The sequence below is a fragment of the Pan paniscus genome, chromosome 14, assembly GCF_029289425.2.
Source record: "Pan paniscus chromosome 14, NHGRI_mPanPan1-v2.0_pri, whole genome shotgun sequence".
Lineage (NCBI taxonomy): Eukaryota > Metazoa > Chordata > Mammalia > Primates > Hominidae > Pan > Pan paniscus.
Genome location: NC_073263.2, coordinates 35,713,963 through 35,730,904, shown reverse-complemented (window position 1 = coordinate 35,730,904; position 16,942 = coordinate 35,713,963). Strand labels below are relative to the sequence as shown.

The window sequence follows — 16,942 nt, the reverse complement described above, 5'->3', positions numbered from 1 at the left end:
CTTCTTTCATAAACTGAAAGATCAAGTAGACCTAATATAAGCAAAGAAAGAATTAACAATTTTGTTCTAAAAGATAATATAGAACTTTATGCACAACAGAAAATAGGCACTGTTTTCAAGTACCCATGGACGATTAACAAAAACTGTGTATTAGGCTATGAAGAAAATGTCAACAAATTTTAAAAAGTAGATGTCATGCAGGACACATTCATTGTGGACAGTGCACTGAAATAAGAAATGAGCAACTAACAAATAGTCAAACAAATAAAAAACCAAACATACTATCGCCTTGAAAATTAAAAACACCTTTATATAGGTATTTAATAAAAGTCTTAGATTAAAATGGAACTATCAACTGAAATTATAAACTAATTAGCAATGAATGAACATGAACTCATTATATATAAAAATTTGTGGGATACAACAAAATGCCACTAGGAGGAAAATTTAGATCCTCTACTTTGCTGCCCAATAGAACTTTCCACAATGATGAAAGTGTTGTGTAATTATACCGTCTGATAATCCACACTTACCACATGAGGATGTTGAGAATGTGAAATATGGCTAGTGCAACTGAACTGAATTTCAAACTTTAATTAATTTTAATTAACATAAGTTTAAATAGCCGCATGTGGCTACTGTATTGGACCACACAGTTCTATATTCTCAATAAAGCATTACCTGAAAAAGAAAAAATGAAACATTTATAGTTAAGAAGCAAAATGAACTCAACACCAGTAATAGGTATTATATATATATTTTAAAATTAAAACATTAATATAAAAACTCCATATGAAATGGATTAGTAAAATGTATATGAACAAAATTCATTTAAGAGAAGGTGAGAAACTTCAATTTACCATTAATCAATAAGGAACTATAAAATGAAATGTAAGATCCAGCTCTATAAATGTCTTCAGAACCAGATTTTCTAGACATGTTTTGCCTAAACTTAAGATGCAGATAATTTCTGTGTTTTATAAACTATTCAAGACCATAGAACAATATTTTATTCTTCAAGGCTGGCATAACCCTGATACCTAAACAAGATAAGGCAATACAATAAAACAAAAGTATATCAAGATTCACTTATGAACATAGATGCAAAAATCTAAAGGTGAAGGAATTGAATTCATTACACATTATGAATAGGTTTATCCCAGCAATACTGTGATAGCTTGACATTAGGAAATCTATTAATATGATTCACTGCCTAACAGATCAAAGAATTAAAAAAATATATCATGTTATACTGAAAAAGCATTTAATAAATATCAACACCCTTTTCTGATGTAAAATTCTTAGCTTCCAAATAGAAACTTTTTTAACTGATAAAGGATATTGATCAGAAATCTTCAGTAAGTATCATATTTAGTAGTAAAATCATTTGAAATATTCCCACTAAAGTCAGGAACAAGCACCTACTATCATTCCTGTTATTCACCTTTGTTTTGAATGTTCTAGCCAATGCTTTAAAGTCAAATAAAAGGCATAAGTTCTGGAAACAGAGAAAAAAGTGTAATTTTTTGAAGGCAGTAGGATTGCCTACCTAGGAAATTGAGAATAATCAACGGAAAATTATTGGAACTGAACAGAGAGTACTATAAAGTGCATTACTTGAAGCAAGTTCCTTATACAGAAATCAATAGCGCTTCTATATGTCAGCTATAATCAATCAGAAAATGTAGTGAGTAAGAAGAGATCCCCTTCACAGTGACCTCCAAAGGTTGAAATATCTGGGAATACGTAGGACATATCTGGGAATACATACTAGGACACATGCAAAATCGATATGAAAGTCCATAAAACTGAAGATCATAATAGACCCAAATTCTCTAAGATGCATACTTCCTAAATACGGAGATTTAATATAGCAACAATATTTTCTAATTAACTGTTAAAATAGAGGCCACCGTAATTAAAACTTTAACAAGGTTCCTTGAGAAACTGATGCCAATTTCTGTTGGAAGAGAAATTGTTGGAAAATATATAATAACTGAATTGAAAAATAACAGGGAAACATGCTCTGTCAAATATCAAAACACACTATAAAGAGCTAGTAATTAAGCAGTGTGGTATTAACCAGGAATAGGCAAATAGATCAGTGGATCAGAATGAAGTCCAGAAACACACACACACCCGCACACCCCCCTACCTGGCATTGTGAAAACTTCGCTCATGAAAACACTGAGAGAAGGTTAGTCTGTTCAGTAATCCTGTTGGGTCAATTAGTTCTGCATTTAAAAAAGAAAACTGAAAGCAGATATCTACCTCATATTAATCACCAAATAAACTCGAGCTGGGATAAAAAGCTAAATGCAAAAATAAACCCTTAAAAGTATTAGAATACTCTACCAAAGCATATTTTAACATAAATGGAGATGGCTTTGAAAGCAAGATAAAATTCACCAAAGCCATAAAGGAAACAGTAGATTTGTTACTAAATATTAAATATTTATTAGTGACAAGAGACCTTATAATCAGAATTAAAGGGCTGGGCACGGTGGCTCACACCTGTAATCCCAGCACTTTGGGAGGCCAAGGTGGGCGGATCACCCGAGGTCAGGAGTTCGAGACTAGCCTGGCCAACATGGTGAAACCTCATCTCTACTAAAAATACAAAAATCAGCCAGGCATGGTGGCGGGCGCCTGTAATCCCAGCTACTCAGGAGGCTGAAGCAGGAGAATCTCTTGAACCCAGGAGGCAGAGGTTACAGTGAGCCGAGATCACACCACTGCACTCCAGCCTGGACGACAGAGTGAGACTCCTTCTCAAAAAAACAAAAACAAAAACAAAAAAAAGAATTAAAGGCAGAGTGACAGACTGGAAAAAAAAGTAGTTGACTAATATCCAGACTGTATAAACTCCCACAAAGCAGTAAGAAAAATACAAACCACAAATAGGAAGGTGAGCAAAGGGAGTAAATGGGCATGCATAATAAATATGTGATAATAAAATACAAATTGCCACTAAAATGAAAAGATACTCCATTCATTCAAAAAATGCCAATAAAAAGGATAAGATTTTTTGCTCACAATACAAAAATTTTTTAAAGGTTAAGAATAATCAGTCTTATTAAGGGTTTGGGGAAATGAGTACTCATATATACTGCTTATGGGGATATAAATTTTTGTATCCTTTGGAGTATGCAAAACAAGTAAAAGTTTACTTTCTGATTTTCTAGTTTGGATTCTAGGATATATGCTTATTTGCACAAAGATGTATTTATAAATGTATTCATCATGGCACCGTAATAACATCAAAACCCAACACTGGGAGAATGTCTCAATCAATTGTCATCATCGAAAATAAGGAAGACTGGATCAAGATGACAGATGAGCACATTCACCCCGATCCCAACAAATAATAGAAAACGTATTTTTATGAGAATAAATCTATAACCGCCTGGAAAATGAGAATGTTCCCAGTGAATCAGAAATTTTGAGGAATTGTTGAACTATATTGTTAAATGAAAAAAGCAACTCACTTCAAAAAATACTAACAGCCCATTTACGAAAAGCTATGTATGTGTGTATCGTACTTATATGTTTGACACAAAAATCGTCTGGAAGGATAGACACCAGACTCTTGACAGCAGTTCCTTCCAGAGAAGGGATTGAATTAGGATATGAGAGATGGTAAAGGAAGGTTGACTTTTTTATAAAAAGAAGGAAGAAAATTAGGTGAGCAGGTAGAAGTGCCAAAGCTTTGCTTACTTTACTATTGCCTAGTTTCTTGCACCTCACCTGTTCTTTCTTGCAACCCTCAGGAAACCAGGCTGAAAAGAGAAGGAAGCCCCACGGGGCCACTTACACCAGCATCCTGCCCTGTGGAGTTGCTTCTTTGCCAAGCTGCCTTTCTCTTTGTACAAGTATTTCCAGCCCCTTCACTCACTCTTAGCTTCAACTCTAATCACCTTCCAAATCTGTTTTCTCATACAGATGTCTATGGCCTGGCATTTCCAATTGTCTTCTATTTCCATTAATTTAAGCATCCCCATTCTTTGGCATTTTCAGTGGGTTGAGTTCATTAGCTGTAGAGAAATAAAACGTGAAGTTAGGAATGCTCTTTTTCCTAATTGAATATACTTGAAAATATCTCCAAATGCAAATGGCCTTTTTGGTTCCTAATATTGAGGTTTGAATAGCACATATATTCCATTGAAAGGACTTTATTTCAGTGTTTCTTATGATTTAGGAATTTAAATCTTTCTCTGTTCCCTGGAATGTGTGTTTCACCAAAATAAATCATGTGGGAGAGTCATGACTTTGATCCTTTCAGCAATAAACAGATTTTCCAGCAGGAAAGACTTGGGAAACTGAGTCATAAGAACTCTATTATTTAATAGGATGAGAGAGAAATTTGCAGAAAAACTGAAGTAGAATAGCATTGGTAGGCAAAATGTTTAAAAACAGGGTGACCTTCAGATCTAATCACTAGTCTAGGTACTGAAGATGTGAAATTAATAGTTCCTGTCCTTGAGCTGCTTATAGTTGACCATCTAGCCAGTCAGACTAGATATGAAGTCAATTGTTGTGTTATTTGTGAGCTTTATTTATCTTATCCTCTCATACATGACATTTTCCCTATGCCTAGGTAATAATTATGTGACGCCTCTGCTTCCTTCTCTTTCAGGCAAAAATAGACATCTTATTAGTTGGAGATGTCACTGTGGGCTACCTGGCTGATACTGTACAGAAACTATTTGCAAACATAGCAGAAGTCACCATCACCATCAGTGACATGAAGGAGGCAGCAGCGCTTTTGGATGATTGCGTATTCAACATGGTTCTCTTGAAGGTGCCTTCTTCACTAAGTGCCGAGGAGCTGGAAGCCATCAAGTTAATTAGGTAAACTTCAAAAGCCTTGATGCTGTATCTTTAGAATCATTTTTTTAAAAACCTGTTTTTTTAAAACTCCTAAAAAGATGATATATTTCTATTTTACTTTTCAAATTGAGGGGCCAGGGAGTGGCTCATGCCTGTAACCCTGGCACTTTGAGAGGCCGATGTGGGATGATTGCTTTAACCCGGGAGTTCAAGACCTGCCTGGGCAACATAGTGAGACCTCTGTCTCTACAAAAAATTTTAAAAAATTAGCCGGGCATGGTGGCTTGCACCTATAGTTCCAGTTACTGGGAGGACTGAGGTGGGAGGATTGTTCAGGAGTTTAAGGCTGCAATGAACTATGATCATGTCACTGTACTCTAACCTGGACAACAGAGTGAGATGCTATTTCTAAAAAAAAAAATGAGGGATATTTTCATGGGGAGAGTCTAGGTACATGTTGTTTTTATTTCCAGTTTGTGGTATTTTATTATAAGGAATTATTTTAACTTGAAAATAGGTACGGATTAGAATGTAAGAATCAATTTGTCATAGAAATTTATTTAGCATGCAATGCTTACATTATTCCCACACATACTCCTTTTTAATAACTATATCATTAAAATGGTGCATCTTTCCAGAGTTCATTAATTGTAGTGGCAGACACTAATAAGGAAGTGAGCACTCTTAGCTCTCTGTCCTGTTAGCTGGGGACTGAGGTGTCTCCTGGAGCCATGGGGCCTTCTGGATTCACTGGGTCCAGAAACCACCACCTCCAGTGTTCTTGTTTCGTCTTGCAGTTCCACGTAAGTTCTGCTTCTTTTCTTTTTTTTTTTTTTGAGACAGAGTCTTGTTCTGTTGCCCAGGCTGGAGTGCAGTGGCGCCATCTCGGCTCACTGCAACCTGCACCTCCCGGGTTCAAGTGATTCTCCTGCCTCAGCCTCCTGAGTAACTGGGATGACAGGCAGGTGCCACCACGCCTGGCTAATTTTTGTATTTTTAGTAGAGATGGGGTTTTACCATATTGGTCAGGCTGGTCTCAAACTCCTGACCTCGTGATCCGCCCACCTAGGCCTCCCAAAGTGCTGGGATTACAGGGGTGAGCCACCACGCCTAGCCAAGTTCTGCTTCTTTTTAACCCACTCCAGCTCTAGAAAATTGGAGCCCCGTAGTGGGAGAGTTAGATTCTTCCCTGCCACTTAGGATGTATTTACATAGGGTTAGATCAGAACAAATTTGTTCTCCTTCCATGAAATACTTAATAGATAAAGTAGAATTGTCAATTATATTGGAACATATGAGAGCTTGTCAGCATTACAAGACAGGCCTCTTTTTTGGCTACAAAATTCAGAGACAATATTTTGATCCCTGAATAAACAGGCAAGCAAAGTATGTTAAGGGAAAAGAAAGGTTGAAATGAGAAGCCCAAGCCATCAAGTTACTTATTAAACAGAGAGACAGATAGACAGATACTACTCTTGGGGTTTCTTAGAACAACTGGTCTGCATTTCTTTTGGCTTTCTACAAGGTATATGAACTCTAGACACATCAGGCAAACTATCTACCTCAAAGTGAATTCCACTTGTAAAACCTGTTGTAAACTATCCTACTTCTGAGAATATGCTTATTTTATTACAAGCCTTAAAAAAAGGGAGTTCCCTTGGCTGGGAACTCATCATAATACTTCATTTATATCATATTTTAAAATTTTTTACAGCAGCTACATGAGGCAGGTGGAGCAGGATTTTATTGTCCTTACTTGACAGATGAGAAAACTGAGGCTGAAGTGACTTGCCTAAGACCATATGGCTCATTTTTACAAAACTAGATTAGAACTCTACTCTTCCCTTCATTTTCTTTCTAGAAGTCTGTAATTAATTGACTTTTGTATTGAAACCACCTCTTTTTCACCTGTGAGGTTCAGTATGTGCCAAGCTGGGTGTACATCAAATATAGAAATGGTTTTGAAAGAGCCCCAGACAATTCAATATGGCTGGTCTCTCTCTTCATTCCAAGATTAGGACCCTAGCTATGCCTCTCTGAATGGAGTAAAGCTTTGCATTTGCTCACTATCAGAGCCGCCTTTTGAACAAGATAAGGGTGAAGTTCTGTTTAAGAACCAGCTTTATGTTTAGCTGCAGATATTAAAACCTAGAAGGTTAGAGTATCTTGTCTGATACTCACTTCTGCAGCTTTTATTGCCCTGAGAAACATAGCTTAAGATTTCTTAGCAGAGAAAAGAAAGTAGATGAAGGTGCCAAGTGTATAGCTATGCAAATGGTAGTTCTGTTATTTTGCCTTAAAAGAAATCATTTGTTTGAAAGAAAACAAATAATTTGTGGAATACACCTGGACTTGTATTCCTTGTTTGTCTCCTGTTGCACTGTTCCCAACACCCAGTGAAGGTCTTGACTACCAGCAGGTGTTATCTGCCTTGCTGTAGCTCCAGTGAATGCCTGTATGGATGGGTGAGAGAAGCGCCGTCCTAAGCAGGCAATGTCTTCTAGCTTTTTTGCTCCTCTCTGCAAAGGGACAGAGTTGTTTGGTTGTGTGTGTGTGTGTAAGCTTTGCTTTCATGGTGCTGTCCTCAGAGGCTATGAATGTCTCTGAAGTTGCCTTTCCTGCCCTCAGAATTGTTATGAGTTTATGAATTGTTTAAACCCCTGTAGAGGATGTTTCCAGTTTTCAACCTATAGTTTTTCTTATGGTAATGAGTCTTGTACATGTACTGCCCCATTTGTAAGGAGTTTAAACCTTCATCTATCCTAAAGCACTACATCTTCTGAGTTTGGGCTAATATTTAATGACTAAACCAAAATGAAAAGCGTGGCTCTACTTTTCTTCTGCTGTATTTTAACTTTTTCTCTTTAGATCTTTGTTGTTGTCTGGTAATATCTCAAAAGCTATGTAGGTCTAGGAAAATGTACAACTACGTACCTTACTCTTGTTTCTCTGGGTGCTTTATGTCTCCTGTCAGTGAATGAGGAATTGATGATAGAATGAAAGTGGCCATATATATGTTCAGTATTAGAGCACATGATCACAAATCTATACATCTGTAAGACATATAGATTTTTATTGAAAATAAGAATGAAGTTTAGCCTGTTAGCTATAATATTAGATTTATTTTAGAATAAAATGAAAGCAGCTTCCTTAAAAGATTCTTAAATTTAATCTTACAAAACTATGTTTTAAGCTTGGTGCTAATCATTCACTGACTTTAATCATTCATAAAATATCAGAACTTTACAGACTTTCTCAAGAATTATGGCACATCTCACTTATAGGTTAACGTTCCTGATAGTACTGCCTAATTTGTTTTCATCTCAAGAATGTATTGAAAGAGTATATTTTTATTGAGCAGATGAACTCAGACACTACCTAGTGGTGACATATTTTAAGATAATGTTAGAATTTGTATGCTTAGCTCCAGAATTCCAGGGATATTTCACTCTTGGCTTAGATAAGTTCTCAAAATTGAGGATACTCAAAGGGCAGATACTTGATAATTCAGACACATCCTGATACTTATCTTCCAAAGACAGGTACAGAAAGTTTAAATATGTTTTAAACTCATCAGTATATGGGGAGTTGCAGTTTTCTTCTCAATGAAATGGTTCTGCAGTTAAAATTCTGTGATTCTCATGAGCTTAGAGCAGTTTAGCAACAGAAAAGAAATGCAGGATGTGGCTCCATCTGCTCCGTCAACAAATCAAGTTTGAATCTGATTTCATTTCTTCCCCATGTAGCTTTAATTGTCTGACCAGCTAACTGATCACTAAGAAAACCCAATCTTGTGAGCCACAGAGATCTAACAAGTTGTCCTTTTATGTCTCCAAGACATCCTTGACTTGACAATGTGACTCATTAAATCTTACTAGGTAGTTTACATGACCTACTCCTCTGAATATTCGACAATAAACACAGTAACAGCAAAACATCTAAGTAGCTTTACTAAAACCTTTTTCCTACGAACTGGTGGAGGAAGTGAGTAGGAACTGAGGACAACTCTAGGTCTTTATAACTTCTAGCACCATGTCACATGGTGAATGTTGCAGCAGGAGCTCTGTGGGAGAGCCGAGTGGGAACAGGGCACACCACTCTTCACTATTAGCCAGAATAAACTATCAGAGCTTAATTAAGTAATTAACAAAGAACATTATTTGTTACAAGTCCCATGTAGGTCATACCAGGTTAGTTTGGCCGCATTTAGCCCACGGACAGAATAATGGGTAACTGTACTCAAGAAAACCACAACCCAAAGATGATACTGGCTTTTGTCCCTGGAAATCCTTATGGCTCTAAGAGAAGTAAAGGTAGAAATTTCCGCAGGCTTCATAGGGACTTATAACACCTCTTTGGCCCTCTTAGATGATAGATTTCAGAGGCCAGGGCTTTCCTGAGACCCTTTGATCAGCAGAGTGTACAACTCAGCTCAAAACACTTGTATATGATCTTTGTTTTTTCAGCTACCAGAGACAGATCCGGGGATGGGGGCAAGACAGTGGGTGGGTACTGCTGCAGGTTGAGCTGATGCTGGCTCCAGTTCTAGAGGGCACTGCAGGCAGGCATAGGAATGGAACCCAGAATATCAGTATCCAATCTCAAAAGTGAGGTGTAGCCTCAGGAAACATCATGACATTTAAACAGCGTAATCGTGAAACGTGAGGGAAAATGAATTGTCCCCAAATAAATTGCAAACACAAGAGACATTAATTGAGAAGGTCTCAGAGCCTACAATTTGATTTTGGTATATAGAAGAGGAAGTACTATCAGTTGGTGTGGATAAATGTGATTTTTATTTTGGTTTGTTTTTGCATTGCTTAGTTTTGTTTCAAGGAATATTCATTCACAAAAAAGAGAACATTTTCTGGTTGATCCTAGAAACTAGAAACTCTTTTAGCTTATTGATTTGTAGGGAATGTGAATGAACAGCTGAGCTTAAGACCAGAGTATTGGATTCTGGGAACTCTTATCGATTGCAGGAGTTCCCTATATAGCAGGGGGAGTGTGTGTTTGGTAATTGATTCTGTGCTAATAACAAAAGTCCAAGAATCCCACCTTTGTCTGATATAAAGCTTGAAATTTGAAAGTCATCAGGGCATATAAATCCATATATCCATATCTTACATATTTTTGTGTCAGTAAAATTAATTTTCAAATTTTTGAAAAGTCGGGTTTTCAAAAATGGACATAGGAAGATTTCTAAAAGCAAACAACCTGTTTTTAAAAAATCATTTAACTGTATTTGACTTAGGATAATTTACTTTTTTGAATCCACTATGCAGTATTTTTTATTTCAACATTTAAACTACCCAATAATTTTCTTTCAGTCCCATCTGCTCAGTCCATTATTCCCTTTCACCTCTCTTTCCTCATTCTGTTGTCTGTACCTCCGTTATAATCCACACTTTCTCATCACTTAAAAATATGTATACGAGGCTAGGCATAGTGGCTCTTGCCTGTAATCTCAGCACTTTGGGAGGTTGAAGCGGGAAGATTGCCTGAGGCCAGGAGTTTGAGACCAGCCTGGGCAACATAGTGAGAACCCATCTCTACTAAAAATACAAAAAAATAGCCGAGTGTAATGGCACACACCTGTAGTCCCAGCTACCTGGGAGGCTGAGGTACAGGATCGCTTGAGCTTGGGAGGGTGAGGCTGTAGTGAGCCTTGACCATGCCACTGCACTCCCGCCTGAGTGACAAAGCAAGACCCTGTCTCAAAAAAAAAAAAAATTATCTATCTATCTATCTATCTATCTATCTATCTATCTATCTGTCTGTCTAAAATGTATATATTTATTTTCATATATATATGAAATGCTGACATCCTGGCAGGCATCATTCTGATCCCCCTATTCCCTCTGTGTCACCACAGCACCTACACCAGTGTAGGAAGTGCCTTTCTTACCTCCACATTTGGTTGGCCAGGCAACTCTATCCTCCCTCCTGCGTATGCCTATTTTGATGATAATATTCTGAGTTTCTCATTTCCTCATAGAAACCATATATTCTTTCCTTTCTTCTCTCTCAGCCTAAACTCCCCAGAATTCATAGCACAGAATCAAGTCTGAATGGACGTCAATGTGGTGTCACATTTTCTTAATAATCCTGCTAGTCTGAAGTAATTAATTTAGTAAATACTCTAAAATATTTAACTTTACCAAAGGTTCACAGGTATTCCCGCTTTCCTTACCATCAGCTCTTGCCTGGATCCCTGCCCTAGGGTCTTTCCAGTCCACCTGTGTCACCCCTATCAGCACATCCCATCATAGGCAGAGTGGTCTTTCTAAAATGCAAATGTAATTGTGTTGGTTGCTCCTGAGCTTCATAGCTTTCCGTTGCCCATTTTTCTTCAATACCAAACCTTTCCTGTGGCCTAACAGGCCTTCTGTGAGCAGAGCCCAGCCCTCCCTCGCTCTTTGGTCTCCACTTATGCTTTTCTTCCTCAGATGCCCTGTGCCAGAGCTTTCCTGGACATCTTGTACCTTCTCAAACTCACCTGTTCTCGACCACCCCAGGGCTCCTGCATATGCTGTGCCTTTTGCCCAGAGTGTTCTGTGCTGCACATCTGCTTTCTGCCCTCCCCCTCTCCCCAGCCTTTTCTGTGTCTAGCCAGCACCAAGGGTTGTCTGCCTGGAAGCCTTCCCCAAGGCTGCTGAGGCAGGTTGGTGCCCAGACGTGGACTCCTCTTGGCCCTTTTGGTTTTCCTTCCTGGCATTGGACACATTTTCAGCCATAAAATTATCTATAATGATTTGTTTAATGTCTTTTTGCCCCAAGACCTCCAGCTGTGTGAGAGCAGGAACCTTGTCTGTCTGTTTACCATGATATCCCCCAGAGCCTAGCACAGAGCTGGCACATAAGAGGTTCTCAATATATATGACTCAGATATATAAATTTATATTAATATATAATGTAATTTGAAATATAGAATGTATACTTACTTCCAAATGCATATGTAAGATAAACTAACAATGTTATACAGTGGGGGTGATCCCAGTTCTCATTTTAATAAATAAATAATAACCATATATAACCACATGCTAATAAATGATGTTTTAAAGTATTTGAGAATAGTTTGCTTTTCTTAGGTAGTTTTAAACTGTTCTCTTTAAAGTCTCTTTCACGGTCACATTCTCCCTGAAAATCATTTCATTTTGGCTAATGCCAAGGCTCAGTATCCATCCAATTATCGAATTCCAGACTTACTGTACTGAGTTTAGTGAACTATAATGCCACTTTAAGAAAAAAGTTTTATTTGAAAAATTTCAGGAAATAAAAGGGGAGAGAGTATAATAATACACCCATAATGTAGCCTCAGCGGTTACCCACATCTGGCTCATCATGTTTCTCCCTACCTTCCCACCCCTGCCCACCAGTGGATTATTTTAAGACAAATCTAAAATACTGTTTTATTTCATCCATAAATACTTTAATTGGTACCTCTCTAAGGTGAGGACTCAGAGAATAACCACAAAACCCATATTATACCTGAAAATTAGTAATCACTTCTTAGTATTGTCAAATATCCCATTAGCATTCAAATTTCCCTGCTTATCTTATGATTTTTTTTAAACTGTGAGTTTATACAAATCAGGATTCAACTTTCCTTTTTCTTGTCTTGTTCTTTAATTATATATATATTTAAAAGGAGTCATTTGTCTTACAGAATTCCCCCATTCTAGATTCTGCTGTTTCATTCCCATGATGTTCTTTAAAATGTTTCTTTCTTTCCACAAATTTCTTGTAAACTGATGATCTGATCAAAAATTTGGATAAAGTTTAGGCTTTTTTTTTTCATTTTTAAGAAAAAGTGATTCATCTCTTTCCTCACTGATTTGAGATGCTACTTTTACTAAATTTCCATATTAATGATATTATTTTAAATTCTAAAGAAATGAAGAAAATCACTGTAGTTAGTTCCTAATAAGCTAAACTCCTGAATCTCAATTTTTTGAATAATGATTTTGCTTCATTTTAACATTTTCTTTCCTCTCTCAGATTTGGCAAAAAGAAAAATACACATTCACTGTTTGTTTTTATAATCCCTGAAAATTTTAAAGGTATGTACCTGCTAAATATAGTATTTGTTTTTTCTCTACATAGAAACTATAAGGTCAATATTTAATATAAAGATTCTTAGGTTGTATTTCAGGGCATGGAATGGATATTGCTTTAACTGAACCACTGACAATGGAAAAAATGAGTAATGTGGTAAAATACTGGACAACATGTCCCTCAAACACTGGTGAGTAAAACATTTCCAAAGGTTTCAAAATTTGAATTAAAATCTTCGAAAACTCTGCTCATATATTCTGACAAAAACAAGCATAAATAAAATAAAGGGAGAAATATATATTCTTTACCTGGAAAGAAAAAAACTACATCTTCAGAGGTTTAGAATGTGTTGCCCAAGGGCAAATACAGTGCTGCAGTAGGCACAGGGTTTAGGGTGAGGGGTTGATGGCAGCATTGTGTTACTATTTTTCTTTCTTTTTTGGTAGCCTAGCTACCATAATTTCTTACTCATTAAAATGGAATTAACTGTGCTGTGTCGTTGTGTGATTATCTAAAAGCCAGGGGCCCTAACCTACAATTGTACTGTGCTTTCTACTTTGCAAAACACTTGCATAGAAATTATTTTACTTCTTAAAGTTAATAGGGTGGTTGCCCTTTCTGTTTCAGATTTTAGATGCAGAGGATTAATGTCAATGCTTCAATTAGACCTCACATTTCTAAACTCTTTGCCTATTATATTAAGCATATCACCAGTATCTAAACACTTTAATTAAATTAGCTTTCATTTGGCTTGTGAAAGGACAGACTCCAATTTCGGAAATTAAATTCTACTGGAATCATTATTGGTCAGTGACTATTTTTGGTCTTTCTAGGCCTAGGATACTAAATAAGAAATCTTTTAAAATTAAAATGATGTTAAATTGGGACTATTGTTGGTCAAGGGGTACAAGGTTTTGGTTATGTAAGATGAACAAATTCTGGGGGTCTAATATACACAGTGTGACTATAGTTAACAATACTGTATTGTCTACTTGAAATTTGCTAAGAGGGTAGATCTTACGTGTCCTCATCACCAGAAAAGGTAACGATGTGACGTGATGGATATGTCAATTAACTTGATTGTGGTGATTATTTCACAATATATATGTATATTATCAACTCAAGTTGTACACCTTAAATATGTACAATTTCGAATTGTCAATTATACTTTAATAAAGCTGGCAAAATTAAGATGATTTTTTCTTAAAATGGGCCTGAAAGACATTTTCTGGATTCTCCTGATAATGATTATATGAGATTTACTTTAACAGTCCTTTTTTAATGTTCTTTTTAAATATTCAGATGAGTGAGTCTGTTTGTGACATTCCAGTGGCTCCCAGCCCTTGTGGTTCTTCCTGGAAATGGCTAACTTTGGTGACCGAGGGCTTTTGCAACCTCTTCTTATTTGGTTCTCAGTGAAATAGAGCAGCTGCTCGTCACCTGCCCATGCCCTTCTGTTGGTCATGACCATGTCTGCTTCCAGTTGTCTCGTCTTTGCTCTAAGGATGAGCAGCTGCAAAAAAGGAAAAAATTTTTTTCAGATGCTATATTTCGACAGTGCAGCTGCTTGTTGAAGACTCATGCGTGTTTTTTGTCTCCTGACATTTACCTATAAATAGGAACTTGATAAATAAACTCAGTCGAATGTGTTTTAAGCACACCTGTCGCTAAGTGACTAGAATCTGGCTTAAAGGTATCCCGGGGTAAATAATATAGAGTATTTTAGTTTTTGCTTTCTAACCTAGGTGGTTTTATATTTCACAGAAATCTATAAATTGCTTTCAGTTTTAAAAATACTGCTTTGTAAAATCTATTGAGTAAAAGACAACTGCATTAAGGATTGGGGCTTGTGTGTTTGATTAGTGTCATCTCCTTAAGTGACTTCAGAAATAAATAGTCCCCCTCTCAAAACTTTCAGTTAAGATTGAAAACGCAACTGGGCCTGAAGAACTTGGATTGCCCCTGCAGAGGTCCTACAGCAAACACCTGGGATATTTTCCTACTGATCTATTTGCCTGGTTAGTTTTTTGTTCTTTTTCATAATAGCAATATTTTTAGAGAACTTACTGATTGTGGCTATTTTGTGGAAGAGGGGTGCAGCATTTGCTGTACTTAAGAATCCTGAGCTGGCACCATGGGTACACATTACAGAAGTATTCAACTTAATATAAGGAAATACTTCATAAACAATTAGACTTGACCACAGGGGAACAGGTCAAATTGTAAGGTAGTGAGTTCCCCATCATTGGGGAATATGATCAGTATTAGAGTCTGTGTTATTACTAAGCAAAGTTAAATAGCACAGTGGTATTTAAACTTCATAAAAACAGTGAAATTCCTCAAACAAAAATTTTACATGGAACCCCAATATTTAAACAGACAAGAGCAGCCTCACCTGTTATACACCTACTACTCTGCTTCTTCCCATTGTCTTTCTCGAACTCATGAACCTATCCCCCCAGTTATTGAAAATCTCCCTTTAAAAAGGATTTAGTATCTTCTACATACCTCATGTAGCTTTTGGAATCTTCTTGTTTGGTATACAAGGCAAGTTTTAGTGTGTGTCTCTGTGTCTCCTTGTGTTTCTCTGTCTGTCTCTCTCTCATAGATATTAGAACTGGCATTCAAACCTGGATTGGGTAGGCAGTTGAACTGGGGATCAGACCCTTCCAATGCTAGTATGCTTATAAAATTCAATTTTTGTGAATTTCTTCCCTTCACTTTAAGCTGATTTCCAAGGAGGTTTTAAGTAGAGCCTAGGGATACAAAGAATGGACATAACTGCTGAGGGCATGCGTACTGATGATGGTGAGAATTTTAAGTTAGTCACTTCCAGAATTTGTAGAATGTGGCCATCTACTGTTTTGAACAAGAAAGGGACTTGGCAGTCAGTAAGTGTGGTTAAACCAAAGCTGACTTTGGTAACGCAGAGATATCAACAGCTTTCTTGGTCTTATTTAACATTTTAATCTTAAAGAGGCTTGCCGTATTAACCCTTATCTAGGATATGGGGTTGGGAAAGGTTTTGGAAGGTCTTAATTTTCTTATATTACTTGCAACTGCTTTTCTTTTTAAAAAAGTTTTTATGACTACATAGTATGCATGTGCTTTTTGATCTCTACTCATCTTGAATCCTTCTGTCTTCCCTCAGTATCCTACCACTGTAAATAAAATTTTCAAATCAAGTTATATCTCTTCGGATAGAGGAAATAGGATTAGTTTGCAAGTTTCTTAGATTAATGTATTTTTAAATCAATCAGAATGCCTGAAGAAGTTCTGCAAAAATAGTAGAGCCAGAAAATGTCCATTAAATGACAAATTTTAAAATGGAGGGAACCTGTGCTTTGCTGGTCGGGTTGGCCTAGGGTGTATCTTGTCCTTCTAATCCTTTATGCTTTTTTCCTGTAATGTACCTTTCCTTCTGAAGGTTGCATAGTCATATAATATGGTGTAGTCATAATTGATGAGGTCAGAATGTTTTAATCCTGCTTGTATGTATTGTTAACAATTTATTTTAGAATTTTGATCAGTCATTGAATTTAGGATGATTTTGATAATATATTCTTTTGAAATTTTGAAATACACATTCTGCACCAAATGTCTAAGATATGGTGTTTTGACACTTATTGCCCCTTTGTATGAAGCAAGAGACTTAGAGAAGCATCCTTTGTTTAGTGTATTGGTGCGTATTATTTAATTTTGCCCAACAATTTTCCCCTTTAATATATGGTATGATTTTCTCTTGTTTCTAGCCCTGAATCTTTAAGGAATGGCAATGGGCTTGAATTAAATGCTTCGTTGTCAGAGTTCGAGAAAAACAAAAAGATCTCTCTTCTTCATTCAAGCAAGGAAAAACTAAGAAGGTGAATTTTAATATAGCACTTTTTAAGCATTATTCTTTTGTAGGGAGAAATTAATGAATTTTATAATTTTTTGTAGTATTATTAAAAGTATAAGTGAAACTAGTAAATTTAGCAAACAAATAGATGCCACTCACTCATTCAGCCTTGTAGACATTCAATAAATGTTTCTGAGTCTGCAGTGCATGCCAAAG

The 16,942-nt window shown here is 36.5% G+C and overlaps 2 protein-coding genes across 2 annotated transcripts in view; both read left to right on the top strand.

Moving 5' to 3' along the window:
* Positions 1–4,769, top strand: part of CCDC169 (coiled-coil domain containing 169) — a 95,932-nt gene extending 91,163 nt beyond the window's left edge. Inside the window, exon 9 of the mRNA XM_057299655.1 lies at positions 4,637–4,769. The gene's annotated coding sequence lies outside the window, so the exon portion shown is untranslated. The remainder of the gene's footprint in view (positions 1–4,636) is intronic.
* The window catches only part of SOHLH2 (spermatogenesis and oogenesis specific basic helix-loop-helix 2), a 51,435-nt gene that overhangs the window by 12,939 nt on the left and 21,554 nt on the right, over positions 1–16,942 (top strand). The window contains exons 2-6 of the mRNA XM_024925304.4: positions 4,637–4,851; positions 12,832–12,893; positions 12,974–13,078; positions 14,807–14,906; positions 16,641–16,751. Of these exons, the coding sequence (XP_024781072.1) occupies positions 4,637–4,851; positions 12,832–12,893; positions 12,974–13,078; positions 14,807–14,906; positions 16,641–16,751 (593 nt within the window). The remainder of the gene's footprint in view (positions 1–4,636; positions 4,852–12,831; positions 12,894–12,973; positions 13,079–14,806; positions 14,907–16,640; positions 16,752–16,942) is intronic.